Source organism: Protopterus annectens, chromosome 5.part0 (genome assembly GCF_019279795.1).
Source record: "Protopterus annectens isolate FY-2018-M chromosome 5.part0, PAN1.0, whole genome shotgun sequence".
NCBI lineage: Eukaryota > Metazoa > Chordata > Ceratodontiformes > Protopteridae > Protopterus > Protopterus annectens.
The window spans coordinates 1718720483-1718740353 of NC_056735.1; the positions used below are offsets into that span (position 1 = coordinate 1718720483).

Here is a 19871-nt window from a genome sequence, read left to right on the forward strand (position 1 = left end):
TTAGCACTGAACCTATCTGTCAGGATGTTGGCAATATCCGTTGGTTCTGTCATTTTCGTGCCATTGTGCTGTAACTCAGAGCAGATCTGGGTGTTGCCATCGGGATTCTTGACATAGCTATAGAATGCTTTGTGGTTGTCCTTAGAATTAGTGGCGATTTTTCTTTTCGTTGCTAGCTTTGGAGGATCTAATAAGGGATCTCAGATTCTTACTGAGGCTGACCAGGGAGATCCTCCACTCATGGGATTTTACTCTCTTTTGCAACATTTTCTTCCTTCTGTTGTACAGTTTGTTTGTCAGGGGACCACCAGATTGGCTTCCTTTTTTTGGAGGATAGAATCTTGGTTCTGGTTGGGATAGCACGATCCATGCACTCGTGTAAGTGCTTATAGAGTGCATTTGTGTAGGATTCAGCAGTTGTAACTGTATTGTCCATCTGCATGGGTGTCATGAAGTTCACCACTTCTGTCTTAAGCATGAAGTTGGCTTTGGAGAAATTTTTTACCGTGGTTTCCTTAATGGGGGGTGGGGGTGGATATCAAGGGTGATTAGCTTATGGCTGGATCGGACCAACGAGGAGTTAACTTCATGTGTGGAACACCGGTCACTTACGTTGGTCATGACTAGGTCTAGGATATTGTTGCCACTGGTGGGGATGTGGATAAGTTGATCCAGGGCATTGGAGTTTATGAATTCCAGAAAGCGTTGAGCTAAGGAGTTGGTACACAAGTAGTTTTCCCAGTTAATGGTGGGATAGTTGAAGTCGCCCATTATTAGGGTGTTTGGTTGAACCCTAATATTTTCCAGTACATCAAGAAAAGAGGAGTGGGAATCCTGGGGCAAGGTGGGGGATCTGTAGCAAGCTACAATTTTGGCTTGCAGTTTTGCCCAGAGTTAGTTGCACTTGGATAACCTCGGATGCATTATGCTGAGCAACTAGCCTGGAGGTGTGGATATCCTTAATGAATATGGACACACCTCCGCCTTTGGTGTTTCGGTCCAGGTTACATGGCCAAAAAGTGTGGTATGAGTTATAGCCTGGTAGTGCAGGGGTGCTCTCTGGAGCCTTGAACCAGGTCTCAGTCACTGCACAGATATCGATGTTCTCCATTTTAAGGAGTGCTTCGGGTGAGTGCCTTTTGAGATTTAGGCTTCTAGCATTGAGTAACATTACCCTCAGTTTTTGCTTGCCTGTTACGGTGGTGAATTTTTTATTTGACCCTTGCCTAAAAAAGGCACTATAGGGGCAGCAAGAGCCTTAGGCAGTATCCAGAATCCCAGGGGCGACAGGTGCAGGCCATATGTGGCAAAGCATCGTGGTCTGTCGACCATGTCATCCCAAGCAGACAGATACTGGATCCCCTTAGAATGAAACCAGAAGCTTAGGCAATTGTTGAAGTCAATCATTTTGTCCTTGTACTGCGGTATCATTCTGGGCAATGGCAGAATGCTACTCGGGGCTAGGGTCATACTTGCCTGGGCTGCAAGATCAAAGTGCTCTTCCATGTCTCTTTTCATGTAGTCCTGGGAGGTACGTCTCAGGTCATTCACACCAACATGGACAATGACAGAGTCATATTTGTACTTGTGGAGTGACCTGAGTGCATGGGTTATGTGGTGGATCCTGGCACCCGACAGGCAGCTGACAGTAACCTTCTCCTTGTTTAGCCTGGTGAGTGGGACATCAGTGTGCCTGACTATAGATTCACCTATGACCAGTGTATTGGGCACATTGTTTTGCCTTATTGGCTGTGGTTGAGTGGCACACTGAGTCTGTGGGCTATGTGTCATTTGGGTTGTGTTGGGAGATGGAGGTTGCTTGCGTTTCTGCTTTGGAGGTCTCTGTTGCTTTGACAGATTATTATTGAGAGCCTCCGCAAATGTTTTTGTGTTACTATGTGTGGATTTTGGTGGTGTAGATTTAGTGAAACTATGTGATGAGTGTGGTGTGGTGCAAATGTTTATCTTCTCCTCATGACTGTCAAGTTCAGTCTTAGTTGGAGAGAGCTTTACGTCCAGTTTGGCTAGATAAGTGCATCTCTCACAGGTTGTAGTGTTGGGTGGTAGGAGGAGAGGGTTGTCTGTGTACATGAGGCAATTCTGCATTGCCTCAAGATGCCCAGATTCATCAGATAGACAGGAGAGAACACTGGGAGCTGACCCTTGGACATGCCTGAATAAAAAAACTATTTTCCTCTAGATAAGTGATAAGTGAAGAAAGTGAGTACAAGAGCTGTTTTTCTCTAAGCAAGTGAGAAAAGTAAGTACAAAAACTGTGCTCCTCTAGTTAATGAGGAAGGTTGAGTGCTATAGTAATTAGTAGTTTATTTAGTGCTTACAAGTTCTAAACATGTGCTGAGCACGAATAAGCAAATTTAAGTGCTAAAACTAAGAATCTGTATCTGCACTAGACGAGTTACAGGACAGAAACAAGTGCAAATGCAGGCTTTCAAATCAGAAAGTTGAGAGAGATGGAAGAGATTGCCCAAACGGCCAATAACTACAATTTCTGTGCCAGAACCACTCCTTATGGTAGACAGGTTACCTAGTGCTTACCACTCCCACTGATAAGCTAAACAGCTTCCCTCCAACACAGAAAGGCTTGGGGGGGCTCAGAAGCTTACATATAGTCCTGGATACAGCAAATCTGTATCTGGAACACTAGTTACAGGAAAGGTAGGAAACAAGCTTTTTTACAGAAAAGTAGTAAAAACAATTCACATGCAGTGCAGGCTAGCACACTTGAGTATGTAGCAATATTAGACCAAACACAGTTTAAAAAATGCAATTAAATTAAAAAGGACTAAAAGCAAGTGCAGAAAGAGTTTATTAGGTAGAATGTGGTAAAGAGATGGGACTGGGACAGTGTCCCAGATCAAATCTACAGTGGGGTGGGCAACTGTAAAAGCCACCAATTTTAAACTACAAACCAAAAATAGGGAGGGTGGGTGAGACGAAACAGTTTCAACAGAGATCTAAGCAACAATTAACTGAACAAACTCTAAAACCAAAAAAATATACTCAGCTCTGTATATTTGCAGATAGATTTGAAAGCAGTCCTCAGAACAGGGAGACGACAGTTCCAATAGAGATCTAAGCAACAATTAACAAACTCTAAAACCAAAAAATATATACTCAGCTCTGTATATTTGCAGATAGATTGGAAAGCAGTCTCTCAGAACACAGGTTCCAGCAGTTAAAAAAAAAAAGCGGAAAGTTAAAGCAGAAAGGAAAAAGGATGAATGAAACTGTTACTGTCAAACATATTTGTAATTTTTTTTAAATATAAATGTAATTCAGATTAATTAAATCACTATTTACAGTAAAATGTGTGCTTATAAGACTTTATTTAGATAAAAATAATTGCTAAATGAATGAAAACACAGTTCAAACAATCATTCTTCAATCTGACTGGCTGTTAGAGTTCAGTGAAGAGAAACAGGTTCAGAGTTCACACCTGTCATGAGTCTGAGAGATAACTGTAGCCTTTAGAAGCTTGAGCTTCTCACAAAAGTTATCAAACTTCCATCGAAAAAGTAAGTCGGTGGGAATTTTCTAGTGAAGTGAAGCTTTTAAGCACAACTTGTAAAATCATGAATGTTTAAAATAAAGGCTCCAAATTACCAATCATACACAGCTATAAGCTATATTAGCTAAATGGAGCACATTGCAGAAGTTCAGTTAAATAGTAAATGCATATGTAATAATAAAATGTCACCACTTTCTTTTTAATTACTTAACAGTAACGCAGTAAGCATTTTTCTCTCCTGCAGTGATTAAATACTATGACACTAGTACTAAAACAAAAAAGGGAATTCGCATACACAAAGAAATAAATATAGGATATAAAAATGCATATAAATATATGAAATGAGTAAGTGATTTTGTACCATTTCACTAGTGGCTACCATTTCACTAGTGCTATGCCATGTATAAAAGGAGATAAAAGTATGAAATAGTAGTTTGCAGTTAGATAAGATTTTGATTTACTTGAATTTTGAAAAATATATATCATCTATAAAGTTAGCATTGTTGTGGGAAAGATAATAGGAGAGAAAAAAGTTACATTACCTTCTGTGTATGATTCCACATTATTTAGAGAGGAGAAAACAAAAACGTGCATGAAATGTGAAGTTATGTATAATCATTTGTCTCTGCGTTACTTTTTTTCTTTAATAGTCCACTCATTTTTTAAACTTGTCCTTTTACGTTCATTGAAGAATCCATGGGTTCAGGTTGACTTAAAAGGTTTTTATTTTGGATAAATGTGGATGCTTCGAGAGAGAGAGTCAAAAGTTTTCTTTCCTTCTGACAAGGGATAGTCTTACTCTTGCTGGGAATAGGAGTTGTGCTTTGATTCCTTCCTTTTTTAATGATTTTATTAGGGAAGACATGCTCTTCTTTTGGACATTGCAAGGGGTGAAAAGTTGTTATCAAACCTGATAGTTTGGTCACCAGTTTTTAATGGAGCAAGGGACCAGGCAGTTCGTAAAACAAGCTCTTTTTGGTGAGTAGAGATAAACCTTACAATAATAGATCTTTAGATCTTGGACGACTGCTTTTACTGGGTACAGAAGCTGTAGTTAAAGACCTGTGTGCCCTTTCTATCCCGAAGGATAGTGCTTCAGGTAGGTTTAGAATTTTAGGAATCCAAGAAGTCAGGAAATTAATTATATTGGCCCCCTCCATCTGTTCAGGGATGCCATAGATTCTTATGCTGTTTCTCCTGGTTCTAGTCTCAATGTCATTTGTCTTTTCAATGAGTCTGGTGTTTTCTTGAAGTCTGTTTTTCTCTCTTTCTGTTAACCTGTAGTCTATATCTGTTACAGAATCTTCTAAAGCCACAATCTGGGCAGTTTGTTGTTTAAGGACTTCATTTAATAAGGTTATTTGTTTGATGGAATCTTCTTTTATATTGTCCAATTTTAAGTTTAATTTGTCTATTTTACCCACCAAGTCTTGAACTGTTGTAAGGATTGCCTGTATTTCTCTCTTCATTGGAATTTCTTGCTGAGAAAGTTTGGAGCTGCTCATCTTCCTTTGTGAATGTGGTTTCAATGTCCCTTCTATTCAAAAGTTTGACAGGAAAATATGAAAATTGTAGCTTATGACTTCCAGAATCTGATTTTAGTAGTTTCAGGTCTTTGTTGGTGAAATTAAATAAAACAAATCCTTTCGGGAAAAAATGAAGACTGCAGAGCTTCAGCTTGCCATCCAAGCCATGCCCTCTTTAGAGTTACTTTCTTCATGAGTGTGTCTTGAAGTGGAAAATGTAATTCCCTTTCCTAAACAAACTGGCATTGGAACTCCCCATATGCTCTTCTCTTGAAAGGGTAGTTCCACACAAAATTCTTCTGTCTTAACTTTTTTCACTCTCTGAACAAGCTTAGAGTTTTCTGTCCTCTTATAACTGAACTTATACTCTGGCTGTAAATTGGCACTAAGGATGCTGTTACCCAATGGAATTGGCCATTGTTTGTTAATAATTCTTTGAATATGGAATGAGTTACTCCCATAAGTTGTTACAAATTTAATAATGGTGTCATTATTTAGTGTTGTATATTCTTCCTACACTACATTATAGTCATTTAATTATTTGCTTTTCTGTAGCAGGCCCTGTTTACATTGTGATTCACTGATCATTTATTTCCTCATTTTAACCTTCACTAACAGTGTTTCAGTTTCATTATGGATGGAGCATGACGAGAACACTTGATTTTTGGAGCTGGAGTATGGAGAAGAGTGGACTGGGGAGTTGTGGAGATGATCTTCCATGCTGACTCTCGCTCTTTTGCCCTATCATGCAGTTTTGTTTGCAGTGAGAGATTGCTGGTGTGCACATGCCCATTGGGTATTTTGTAGCTTACCAGTTTTTTTTTCTTGCCACCAAATGTTGTGCTCTTCCCTTTTCCTAGGAAGATGGGAGCAGTCCAAAATCCGTCCTGTGCAGATAGCCCTACTTGGTAACACAAGCTTGTTCTCACATTTGGATCACAACAGGCCCAGATGTACACCTTGCCTCAGAACCACCAGACCAGTTGCTAATAGAGCACTTTTTAATTTACTGACTTTACCTTGTAACCCAGTGTGCCAGATGACAGTGTAGTCTAGATTTAGATATCCATTTGTTGTCTTTCCATATAAGATGGCTTTATCACATATCCTTTATTTCATAATTTAGACTTTTGTATTAGCTGTTGTATATAATACTAATGAAAAGACCATGGCACTAAAAGTTAATAGGTGTGCTGTGCAATTTGTAGATTTCTTTTAACTGCATTTTCATACATTTTGTTTTTATAAAGTACTCATTCTCATTTTTTTCTCTTTTATACCCAGGTTTACGATGTCTGAAGCAGATGTTCTCACTGAAATTCCTGTCTCACTGAAGCGTCTTGCTGAATATGTAGTGCGTGGGTTTTATGGAATAGAGCATGCCTTAGCATTGGATATCCTTATCAGGAATCCTTGTGTCAAGGAAGATGATATGCTGGAGTTACTGAAATTTGACCGTAAACAGCTTAGATCTGTTCTCAACACATTGAAAACGGACAAGTTCATAAAGTGCAAAATGAGGGTAGAGACAGCACCAGATGGCAAGACAACCAGGCACAATTATTATTTTATAAATTATCGTCTGCTGGTCAATGTGGTGAAATATAAACTTGATCACATGAGAAGGCGAATTGAAACTGATGAGAGAGACTCCACAAACCGGGCTTCATTTAAATGCCCGGAGTGTAGCAGTACTTTCACTGACTTGGAAGCAAATCAGTTATTTGATCCTATGACTGGTAAGGGCAGAAAAATAAATGAAGCAGTTGAATTAATAGTAAATTCATAATTCCTCTTGTTCTCCCATGTAGCATATGCCTAGGCGTCGACTATAGATCTTGAATTGAGACGGATCAGGTTTACAGTGCATGATTTCCTAACTACTCTGTGTTGCACGTTTTTTTGGTTTTAAAGGAACTGTGCATATTATTAATACTTTAATAGATTTCTAAATTTTCTGGTTGTTGCTGTAATTTGATTTGTGTGTTGAGAGCCTGGAACTTAAGGGAAGGGAATTCTTTTTAGACTGAAGTGCACAGATACAGGTAGACTGAAGTGTGCATACCTCTTCCCACTGCTTGAACTTTAAGAGATGCAGAAGACCACTCATACTTGTGTATAATATATATTAGATATCTGAGAAATGTTGGCATTTTTTGTGCAAGTATTACTTGTGGTTAGATTTTTTTGTTGACTTATGCACTTAGTGTAGAAGCACTGATACAGCACTTTAGCATACAGTGTTATACACCTTTCCTGTAGCTAGCAAGTGCTTGGTATAGCCCAGATGTCAGTTGTTTAATTACTGAAAAAGATCAGTGATGCAGGCCATACCTCTCAACCTGGAAACTTAGGGTTGGGAGGGTGGCCTAATGGTTAAGGTGTTTGCCTTGCAAGCACAAGGTGCAGGGTTTGAGTCTCACAAGGGATAATTGGCTAGGCTTAAAATGGCTCGCAAGGGCAGTTAGCTTAGTACTAATCTATAAACCTATAAACATCAAAAATCTGGACAAGGCCCATGAAAAATAGGTACAAATCTGTACGCTGATTAACATCACATTTGCATACATAATTATGTAACCCCGCCCACTGCAATGGAATTGCGGGATACCAACTTTCAAACACAAACTGAAGAACAGACAACCAAACTGTGGCACCAGAGTCCCCTTGCAGCCATTCCAATGTCTCATTACCTGTCTATTTTGCTCCATTTACCATAAACACTAATGTGTGCATAGTTCAAACAATGGGAAACAGCTTTGTTGAAAATACATGCACTCTTGTTTTGTTCAGCTGTGCATATGAAATAGGAAGTCCCGGCTGCAAACTCCGACAGTCCATGCTTTTATTGCTGACTATATCTGTGTGCCATTATTAGCGCAGTCTTAAACTGTTGGCAGTCAGACTGAAACCTGACTGTTCCTTATATTTCCTTAAAAATGAGCTTCTCTTTTTTGACATAATTCCTCCTACAAAACAAAATACTCATGTAATATACACACAGATATATATATATATATATATATAAGTGTGTATATATATATATATATATATATATATATATATGTATATACACATATATTATGACTTCCTGAACCACTTGAAGCTGTATAGGTGTACCTGGTCTTCTCATTTCATCATCCTGTACTACAGGTAGTTGCAGTAGCCTTAGAAATGATTCAGTTTTCACGTAAACAGGGATGTTCATCGTGTTTCACTGTTGCAGTCATGACTGTAGGGTTCTCCCCTGCCGGCAGGCAGCCCTCGGTCGACCAGGATCCCAAAGTCTGGGTCCGGCGTCGGCTGTTCAACCATGCTCCCTGACGTCAGAGCGCCAGGAGTATAAAGCTGACAGCTGACGCCATCTTCTCCAGTCTTTCTTGCCGTGCGGTGATACAGTTCGCAAGTGCCGGTCGGCTGACTCCTGACGAATTTTACTGATATACTTCGGTCCGAAGACTTTCTTCTCCACTCAAAGCTAAGTACCCCGTTGGGGAAACTTTTTTCTTGCTCCACTCCGATGTCAGAAAAAGTTAATAATTGTATTTCATGTGGGAAGCAAATACCTCATAAGGATTTTCATTCTTATTGTATTCCTTGCTTGGGCCCTGACCATGGCGTAGCTAGTTGTCGGTTTTGTGCTAGATTCAATCAACGTACTATTAAACGAAGGTACGATTTTGCTTTTCATTACTTTGGTAGGCGCTTTAACTACAAAATGTCGTCGGATACGGTCCCGGCTACCGGAGTTCACAAACGTCGCAAGGATAAAGACAGTCTTCCGAGGTCCAAATCTGATGATAGCGCACAAGCGGAGCCAGCTTCAGGTTTGGCCGTCGTCAGTGAGGCGCTTTTGCAGCCCCTGTCGTCGGCCATTTCAGAACTGACGGCCGAAACGGACTCTCATGAGGAGCCAACCAGGCCTTTAAATATTTCTGTTGCAGGACCTTCGGACAATGCTCCTTCGGATGGGTCCGGAGCCGCTGTGCAGGTACCAGCTTCTGAAGGGGTTTTCAGGCCTACTCAGCTACTAATAAAGGCAAAGCCAAAGACAAAGGCAAAGACTCCATCAAAATCAAAGACTTCTACACAGGCCTCTTCTGAACCGGCTCCCAAGTCACAGAAACAGTTACTTAAGATGGCGGAGGATTTACTTACTATGATTAGGGGTTCTCATTCCCCTCCAGACAAAAGGCCAAGGCAGGATGTTTCTTATGATTCCTCTATCAGGCTTCTGTTTCCTCAGTTTCTTCTTCTGATCAGGAATATTCTTTCCTTCCTTATGAGGATTCTGATGCTGAAGAATCCATTCCTTCAGCTTCTCCCCCTGAGGATTTCTCTTTTGGGGAAACTTTGCATGAAATGAGGGAACATTTCCACTGGGAAGGACAGGAGTATTCGGAATCCAAGAAAAGACTGAGGGAATTTCTTCTTCTTCCCCAACATAGACCCCTGGCTATTCCTCCTGTTTTGGATATTGTGGATGATGCTTTTCGAGGCTAACTTAACCCCTGACTCTTTTCCTCCTGCTCCTGTTAAGCCTGATAGATATTACAGGGTTCCTGATTCCCATCAGTTTTTATACAAGAACCCTTCTGCTGACCCTGAAACCATTTCTCAGGGTCCTAAGGGAGTTAAGGCCGCTTCTGCCAAAAATCCTATTCCTACTGAAAAGGATTCTCGATCCTTAGAAAGATGGGACAAAAAAGTGTACACTTCTGCTACTTTGTCCATTAGGGCTTTAAACTGTCAGTTTCATATGTTTAAATACCAGCAATTTCTATTGTCTGTTTTAAAACAAAAGCTTACTTCCATTTCTGCCTGTGCAGATGATAAGGAATTACATGACTTCTTGCATGCCACTGAACAGGTTGGGAAGCATGGTTTACACTGTGGATTTGATGCCTTGGAGGCTTCTTGTAGGGCTGCGGCCTCTGGCACAGTCATTAGAAGGCATGCATGGCTAAAGGAACAAAATTTACCTGAACAGGTAAAGGCAAAATTATTGGATGCTCCTGTTCAGCATAATGTTTTATTTGGATCGAAAGCTGAAGAGATGATTAAAAAGATGGAGGATAAGGCAAAATCCATGCAAACAGTTAAAGATTTCTTACAAGTACAGCCTCCTAGATTTAGCAGGAATTGGCCTTCTAAAAATTGGTCCTTTCCCACTTCAGACAGGCCTTAGAGGGGTAGATACAGATGTTCCAGAGGGAGGCCTCAATCACAAGCTGCTTATAGACCAAGAGAGTGGACTGCTTCCTCCCCTAGGGGAGGAGAGGACAGGTCACAATCTCAAAGGAAACAAACTCAATGACTCCCTCTATGGGGCTACAGGAACTTCTTGCCTGGAAGCCCCTCTCGGAGGAAAACTCTCTCTCTTTTTATCAAAATTGGACTCAAATAACCCAAGACAAATGGGTTTTGGATGTGGTTTTAAGAGGTTACAAATTCCATTTTCATACCTTGGCAAGGCCAAGCGGATGGCCCCAGACCTTCCAAAACATCAATGGACAGAGGCCTTAAACCAGGTGGAAGCCCTTTTGGCTATGAATGCCATAGAACTGGTTCCTCTTTCAGAGATGGGAAAAGGGTTTTATTCAAGGCTCTTTCTAGTCCCAAGGAAGCAAAACTCATGGAAACCCATTCTGGATCTGTCGGTCTTGAACACCTTTCTGGAGATTCCAAAATTCAAGATGCTTACTCTACAGCAGCTACTTCCAATGCTGTCCAAAAATGCATGGATGGTAACTTTGGATTTAAAGGAGGCATATTTACACATTCCCATCGGGCAGGATCGCAGAAAATACCTCCGGTTCAAAGTAGGATCGAGGCACTTTCAATTCTCTGCGCTGCCCTTTGGATTATCTACTGCGCCCAGGGTCTTCACCAAATGCCTGGCTCCAGTAGTAGCTTACTGCAGACTCAAGGGAATTCAAATTTACCCTTATCTGGATGATTGTCTAATTCAGGCAGACAGCAAGGATGTCTTACTCCAGCATCTAGAATTTGTACAGAACCTCCTCAAGTTCCTGGGATTCTCTGTAAACATAAAAAAGTCAAATTTGACACCATCACAACAGATAACTTTTCTGGGTGCACTTCTAAACACCGCAACCCAGATGGCATTTCTGACATCCGAAAAACAGTTACAGCTGGCTTCAACTTTCAACACCTTGGCAACTATAACTCATCTATCTGCAAGGAAATTCCTACAGGCTTTGGGTTACATGGCCTCCTGCATCCTTCTCGTACCATATGCAAGACTACACATGAGGAAAATACAGTGGTACCTAAAAAGTGTATGGTCTTAGCATTGCCAAAGTTTAGACATACTGATCTCTGTTCTTCCTTGCCTTCAAATGGAATTTCTTTGGTGGTCCAGGGCATGTGTTCTAAACAAAGGGAAGCCCTTCCGTCCGCCTCCTGCCTCTCAGATTCTAACCACGGACGCCTCGGATTATGCTTGGGGAGCCCATTTTCAGGGCAGTTGTTTGCAGGGCCTTTGGACAAAGGATCAGAAGCACCTACATATCAATTTAAAGGAAATGTTGGCCATTCAGAAAGCTCTAGTGGCCTTCAGGAATCTTATACAACCAGGACAACTGTTAATACGGACAGACAACACCACAGTCATGTGGTACATAAACAAGCAAGGGGGATCTCATTCCTACCCCCTTTGCAGACTAGCCATGGATCTATGGGACACAGCTCAATCTTACAATATGGATCTTCAAGCTCAGTTTCTACCAGGGAAACAAAACTTCCTGCAGACAGTCTGAGCAGAAATCTTTCGGATCCACACGAGTGGATGCTGGACACCAAAATATTCAGGATGATAACAGCAGTCTTGGGGATGTCCTCATATAGACCTCTTTGCATCCCATCTCAATCATCAGCTACAGACTTTTTGCACCAGGATTTTCCACACAGAAGCTTGGAAAGTGGATGCCCTGTCATTCAGTTGGAGGAACTTCTCGGGATCTGCCTTTCCGCCTCTTCCACGGGTTTTATTGAAGATAAAACAGGACAAGCCCAAGATGATCATCTTGCTGGCTCCAAATTGGCCTTTGCTGGCTCCAAATTGGCCTCGGCAGGTTTGGTATCCAACTCTAAAAAACCTAGGCCTAGATCCCCCTTGGGTTTTACCTCAGTCTCCGAACCTTCTGTCCCAACATCAGGGTCAGGTTCTACACTCTCATGTCAGAACTCTCAGCCTGGTGGCCTGGTTAATCCAGGGCCTTTGATTTCTTCTTTACTGCCCAAGCAGGTTATGGATGTCATTTTAGAAGCCAGATGTCCTAGCACTAGAAAATCTTATGCAGGAAAATGGAAAAGATTTTGTTCCTGGATGCAGGCTCAGGATTCTGATCCTCTTCTTCCCAACATTACTTTAATTTTACTTTACTTGACAGATCTCTTACATAAGGGTCTCTCTTTCTCTTCCATTAAGATACATGCCTCTGCTGTTTCTGCTCATTATAATACAGACCCTCCCATCTTTTCCCACCAGCTCATGCGACAGTTTCTCAGAGGAGCTAAGAACTTAAGACCTCCTAGATCTCCTCCTATTCCTGTTTGGGATCTCAACTATGTTTTGGAAAAACTAACCTTGCCTCCTTTTGAGCCTGCTGCTTCTTCTGACATTAAGTTTTTATCTTGGAAGACAGCCATCCTGTTAGCCCTAACCTCTGCCAGGAGGGTTTCAGAGTTTCAAGCTCTTGTGGCTGTGGAACCTTATATTATTTTTCATCAAGACAGGGTATCTTTGAGGACTAATCCTACCTTCATGCCTAAGGTGGTTTCCAAAGTGGCTTTAAATCAAACTATACACTTGCCAACCTTTTTCCCCACTCCTCAAAATAAAGGGGAAAGGATCTTACATTCCTTGGATGTACACAGACAGCTACGTTTTTACCTGAACAGAACCAAGGACATCAGAAAAACAGAACAATTGTTTGTTTCTTATGCTTCAAGTTCCCAAGGTAAAGCCATTTCAAAACTGACCATTTCTAAATGGATTGCTCATGGAATCAGATTTTCTTATTCTCACCATGGAAAGCAAATCTCAGGGAGTATACGGACTCATTCCACCAGAGCTGCTGCCACTTCTGCGGCCTTCCTCAGGGGAGTTCCTACCAAGGACATTTTGGAAGCTGCAACTTGGGAGTTCAGTGCATACATTTTCTAAGCACTACAATCTACCTCTCTACTCTAAGTCTAGGGCAGGCTTTGCCTCTGCAGTCTTGCAGGGCCTTTTAGCCGCCCCTTCCTCTTTATGACCTCCTCCCTTTCTTTCAGCTTTGGGATTCTACCCTACAGTCATGACTGCAACAGTGAAACACGATGAACATAGTACAGTTGTGTAAACCTACCATAAATGTAGATGTTCGAGTGTCTTCACTGTTGCAGTCTGGGTTTCCCTCCCTCCTGTCCCCTCTTATTTTTACTTTTGTGTATTTCTTTTTTTTTTTTCACCTTTCTTCTGAGGTGTATTTGCAAAGGTTATGGGACCTTTTTCATTTTGGGACTCCTGACATCTGGGGCAAGAAAAACTGGAGAAGATGGCGTCGGCTGTCAGCTTTATACTCCTGGCGCTCTGACGTCAGGGAGCATGGTTGAACAGCCGACGCCGGACCCAGACTTTGGGATTCTGGCCGACCGAGGGCTGCCTGCCGGCAGGGGAGAACCCTACAATCATGACTGCAACAGTGAAGACACTCTAACATCTACATTTATGGTAGGTGTACACAACTGTACTTTTTCTAGTGTCTGCAGGCACTTACCTAAAACAACTGGCAAGCAGGATCATTCAGACTATCACTGTGAGCATATTGTATGCTGGCAATAGATTTTTGTTTTTTTCTCTTTTCTCCCAGTCTATATACTAATACCATAGCAGAGGAAGTACATTTGGGCCAATGGAAAGTTTTAGATGTCTCAAAATTTTCCTGAAAAGAGTTAACTTGCATACCCTTACATTTTTGTTTCAGAATTTTAATTTGACCTAATAAATTCCCATCCAAAACCTTTGTTTGTTTGCAAGTAAGTGTAACTGCACTAACTGTGCCCCATAATCTTTAATTTCCCTTTCAGTAAAATGTTTTTGTCTCCTAATTACATGTTTAAATAATTCCAACTTTGTAAAAATGGTGTTTAGTCAAACCTTACGTTTCCTCTAAAATACTTTTGTAGCCTCCCTTAACTTGTCTGTGGTATCCTTTCTTGTCAAACGAATATGGTCCAGTGTCCTGCAAGGGTGGTAAAAGCAAACCCATGTCCTTAGTTTCCAGCATTACATATCTATGATCAGAAAGAGCAGGAGTCATATAGGTCTGTATCAGTGATGATGTCAAATAAATACTTGCAAAAATACAGTCTAGACTGCTGATTACATTAATGAGGGAGCAAAATAAGTGAAGTCTGTTGCAGTAGTGTGAAAAACCTGCGAAGAATCACATAAACATTAGGTCAGATTTTAACTCCTGCAGTGCCCTTGTATTATTAGGTATGCAAGCTTTACCATATCCAGAATGAGGTTCAGAGCTACAGTAAAATCACCCACTAATGTAAGAGGTAACAATGTTAGCCCCATTTCTAACAGATTCATAGAAATTATAAAGGGATGTGCTGCTGTTATATCTGGAGATATGAAAATTACTTGAGGGGGTTACCATTTAATTTTTTTTAAACACCTTAATTGTTTGATCACTTGTGACAGGCAAATTTCCATGTATATAAACACAATCTACCATTTACCTTAACCCACCTAGCTATCATCTGTCTACCTGCTGTGTCTGATTTAATGCTCTCCTGAAGCCATGTAATGTTTCTAACAAGTAAGATAGCCACTCCCCTTTTAGCCAAGTCTGTCTCATGGCAGCTACCCAGCTTATTCCATTGTTTACTTAAATTACCAGAGTTATGCTTCTTTCATTTTGCCTCCTGGAGAAAAACTACATGTGCATTTTCTTGTTTAAAAATTCTTATGCTAGCAACCAATGTATGCCCTGAATTCAGTCCTCCCACGTTCCATGGCATGCATCTAAACCTAGTAGGTGCCACACTACCATTTTTCCCCATACATGGTCATCCAACTGTAGGATTAATAATTGATTTGTACCATTAGCAATACTCATAATGTGTAAGGTATTGCTGTTGCTGCATTTAAAGTAGGCTCAGAAAGAGGTTGAGGATACCTCAATAGTCAAACTCATCATGCATCTAAGATATTATGCCCTGTAATAGTGTACATGTATAACCTTTGAAATGTTAAATAGCACACATACCTTAACCTTGTTGGAAGTGTAAATATTCACATAGACCATCTCCCATCAGATAATCGAGACTTAAGCTTAATGTTCTTTGTACAGCCTTATTGAAGACCGCCTGTTCCATTAATCATCATTGCCCTCCTGATCAAATTCTTGCTGATGACCCCCTCGTCCATTCACAGTCCATTTGGAGTAATTCAGAAAGAGTAAACATTTATACTATGCCGTAGCCATTACATTCCTGAATGAAAGGCATCAGATGATGATCTGAGGAATAAGATCTCCATGCATATCCATAAAATGGTATGCTTACAAAAAAACATGCAACACTGTACTAACAAAGAAAACAAAACACACACACACACACACACACACACACACAGACACACACACACACACACGCACACACGCACACTTCACAGAATAATATTCAGTTTCCTACCAGAATCATATGCTGCCGCTCAAAAGTGCAGACACAGCCAAAGAATCCAAAGCTAAAAAAATAACCCACTCGCAGAATCCAAAGCTAAAACGAAATAACCTGATCGCACTCGCAGATTAGGAGAATCCAGAGCTAAAAACAGAATCCAAGCTCAAATTCCAAAGCTAAAATGTGACCCGTTCGCACTCGCAGATCAGAATCCAAGCTAAATATTTGAATAACCCGCTCGCACTCGCAGATCACTGGGAACGAATGCCAGCTGGAAATGTGCATTTGGAGGCCTTGAGCTCAATTCCGACAGGCTGGTAGCCCTGACGGAGCTGACGTCATCGCGCACGTGATGACGTCGGCTCAAAATAAAAAAACGAAAAATTAAAAATAAAAGCTAAAGCTGGGAAAAAGTCAGAAATAGAGGGGTGCCACTCGGGAATCGTGACACCCCAGTATTTCGACCACAAAACTCGGTAAAAAACGAGTTATTCGGTACAGTTGGGAGGTATGATGCAGGCATAAAATCCAATCCTGCCTTTGATTATTGCAAGCTGGTTGATAGTAAAAGGTATTCCAAACCATGGCCTGAAATCTATTCTAAACTGCTTAAATTCATCTTAAATTGAATGTACCTCATAATTTAAGGTTGGGAGAAGCCATGCTTATTTTTTTTTTTCTTGCTTCGCTTTACTCTCTCTCTCCTCTCATTCAACAAATTTTAGGTGCTGTGACTTACCCTGACCTTTTCCTTAATTTCCTTTACTTCATGCTTCTTTCATCATTATTAAAAATGCTTTTTATTTTTTTTTTCCTCAGTGTTATTTCAGTACAGTGATCCTTTGGTTCTGTCCCTTCCCTGTCACTGCATAGGTCTCCAGTGGATGCTTCAGTTTTTATTGCTTCCATGTAGCACATGATACTCAAATGGATTGGCTATCCTAAGCTGTCCCTAGCTTTCATTGTACCCTGTTAACAAAATAAAATAAATGCATTTAATTTGGCATATGATACGCTGAGCTGTAGTTTTGTGGCCTTTTCACTGGGTCCATGTAGTGTTCAATTTTTTGCAAGTGACAAACTGCTAACTAGAAACTGACTTTGGTGTTTTGCTCCTTTTTATAAGAGGTGCTGGAAAGACTTGTACTTTTTGTGTACTGTTCTAAAGACTGTTGCAGAGAAAAGGTAATAGAGCTGATGGTGGGTGGACAGAGAGACATAGGAGAGAGGGTCATTGTGTAATGAAAGGACACAAGTATGGAGCATGTATAATTTAGATAAAAGGGAGACTGTGGTTTATGACATGACATATTGTTATCTGTCATTTGGTTTGGGTGAGGATGAGAAGACCAGGGTGGATAGTGGGACGAAAGATTCATGTCAGACTTAAGGAATTATTCATTCATGGAGACGATGAAGAGCCTATTTGTATTCAGTGACATAATCCATGTGATGCCCATGCCCTGGCCCAGCAATCAAGGAGCCTCAATCCTCACCATTAACACCAGAAAGGGTGTCTCATGTGAGAGGAAAGGATAACAAATATACACAGTAAAGTGCAATTTCCCTTAAGAGCACACAGAGATTGCAGTCAGTTCGGGGTTAGTCGCTCCCTTGCTCCCCAGGTCCTCAGTAAGACTCCCCACTGGCACAGCTGTAAGATCCAGATAACAGCCTAGCTGGGCAAGCTAAAATCTCCAGCAACCTCTCTGTCCAACCGGTGCTTCGTGTCCCTGCCCAAGTAGCTGACACACACACTTTGAGATCAGTTTATACAACCGCACAGACACTCCTGGAGAAGGCTGGCACAGGTTCTCCAGCTGTGCCCTTTTACCCAGACTATACAGTAGTACCCTACCACCACCCAGCTAATAATTATCAGCTACTCAAAGGCCCTTAAAAGGGTGTCCGATTATTACTGTGCAATATTATTATCCAGTTGGTAGTATGACTACAGTCAAGGCTTATTAGAGTGGCTATGTACAGTTTTACCAAAGGCATGCAAGTACTCTTAAGAGCTTAAATTATCTCTACACAAACCAGCCACAGTTAAAAGGTTTTAAAATATTTAATAATAAATAATTAAAACCACAAGATAATACTTTCTACTACACAGGCAGTGCTAGTCAAGAGTTCAGAGATTACACAGAAATACTTAAAATAAATCAGTGGTACAGTTACTTCACAGAAAACACTTAGTCTAATATTTCTAGCTTCTAGCGATCTACAAGAAAACACACTTCTAAAATAACTTACTTACCTAGAGCATAAGGCAGTGCTGAGTTAGATGTTCAAGACAAAAATGCTTAATGCCTTCTGGTTCTCTCTGTTTAAATTGAAACTGCAGTTCTGTTAAAACATTACATCATTTCACACTTTCCTGGTGTTCCCAGGCTGGCAGAAACTGCATTTACATTCTTTTGCACTTAGAGCAATAAAGGACATTCCACATGTAAATTCTGGTCATTAACTTTAGCCTTAAAACAATAGGCAGGAAGCCTTCACCTAGCCGGACTGGAGATGACTTTAGATTAAAGGGTCACAACATGCTTTTACTGGGTCAGTAGAGAGCACTGTTGCCACGTTTTTATGACAGCATTTTTTTCATTTACGACAACAAGCTTGTATTTCAACATTCATATTTACAAATGACAGAGTTATGTACCAAATTCTATTTGACTAGGCTGGCAGCCTTCACCCATCTCTACCAGTCTTCACAATCCATATAAACTGTTATGAGACAAATCAACTAAGTACTTAACTTTCTTTCACTGTAAACAAAATAAATCATGTAATTATTTTATTGTTGACTGCAGCAGCAGTGACAGAGAACTGCATTTAATATTGCTTACTTGAAATGTTTTATTATTTGCATGTTTTAGAAGGGGGCTAGTTGGCGGCAATACATTTTTATTGTTTGAAACACTTATAATTTATTGAATAGTGCTGCTTTCCACATTTGTTGATGTATGTTGCACACACTATTTTTCTTGCATGTTGTATTAAGTGGAAGGTTGCAGTGTTGCTGCTACATGCAGTTTTTGTGGCGAACACAGCAGCACAGCAACCCATGGTCACTGCAAGTGGTTCTCTACACATAGACTACAATGATGATCTTTGCATTTATGTCTGCAGTCTTGTCATTTGCAACTTTTACTCGATGCTAGCAAGATAAACACTGCCGTGCTATTTCAACATGCTTAATTCATTGTGATACCAGTTTTAGGGCCTTTCCTTAAAGCTGACTGGAGACCACAAATATTAGTTCCAGACCCCTCCTTTTTTTAATGTAGCCCTGACCAAGCAGTCTCCAGTTGTAACCCACCGGAAATTCTTTTTGGGCATGTGTCATAATATATTGTCCTAACTAAACAGCTTAACACCATAATTTTCTGCCCTTCTTTCACATGTTCAGTCCCTTTTCTACTTACATAAGTTACTTAATTTAACTTGACTTAAAATATAATGTCAAAATCCTTCTTCATGGTTCACAGGTTGCACGTTACTTCAGTTGGAATTCTTCATTTTTTTTTCTTTTTTTTTAAACGAAGTACCACTATTCGTATCATGAAGAAATGCACTGACTGCTTAAGTGTGCTTAGTCCTAAAGCCTGTTAGTTATGTTTTTTTGCAGCTTGCACATCCTGAAGCTCATTCCTTGCTATTGCTTTTTGCATTCCCATGCCTAAGCATCATACTGTTTCTGTCAGATTATCAACCAAGACAAACACTGGCATTTCCTATACCATAAAGAAGAATATAAAGTTAGTACTTGCCACAAGTTCCACAACTACTAGAAGTTTAACCCAGCTACTTGGTGTCAAAGGTGAGAAAAGTTAATAGTCCAGTTCACAGAGTTGGAAACCATTATCAATTTTCCCCATTGTGTAGGAGGATCCTACTGAAAGCTCTAGGCATAGGTTAGAACATAGTTACAAGGACAAACACTCAAAGATCAGTTGTACTAGCTGGTAAGCCCCACCCTCCAAAAATTTCAGAGAGTGCATGCACCCTTGATTAGTAAGGATTCAGACCTGACTTATGTTCTCAGCTTTGGTCAAGAGCTTTAGGCAAGTTAGAGAGGTTTCATTGGCTGCCACTGTAGAGGTGCA

The 19871-nt window shown here is 40.6% G+C and overlaps 1 protein-coding gene across 1 annotated transcript in view; it reads left to right on the top strand.

Moving 5' to 3' along the window:
* The window catches only part of GTF2E1 (general transcription factor IIE subunit 1), a 789416-nt gene that overhangs the window by 141528 nt on the left and 628017 nt on the right, over positions 1-19871 (top strand). Inside the window, exon 2 of the mRNA XM_044071513.1 lies at positions 6340-6794. Within this exon, the coding sequence (XP_043927448.1) occupies positions 6347-6794 (448 nt within the window). The 5' untranslated portion in view covers positions 6340-6346. The remainder of the gene's footprint in view (positions 1-6339; positions 6795-19871) is intronic.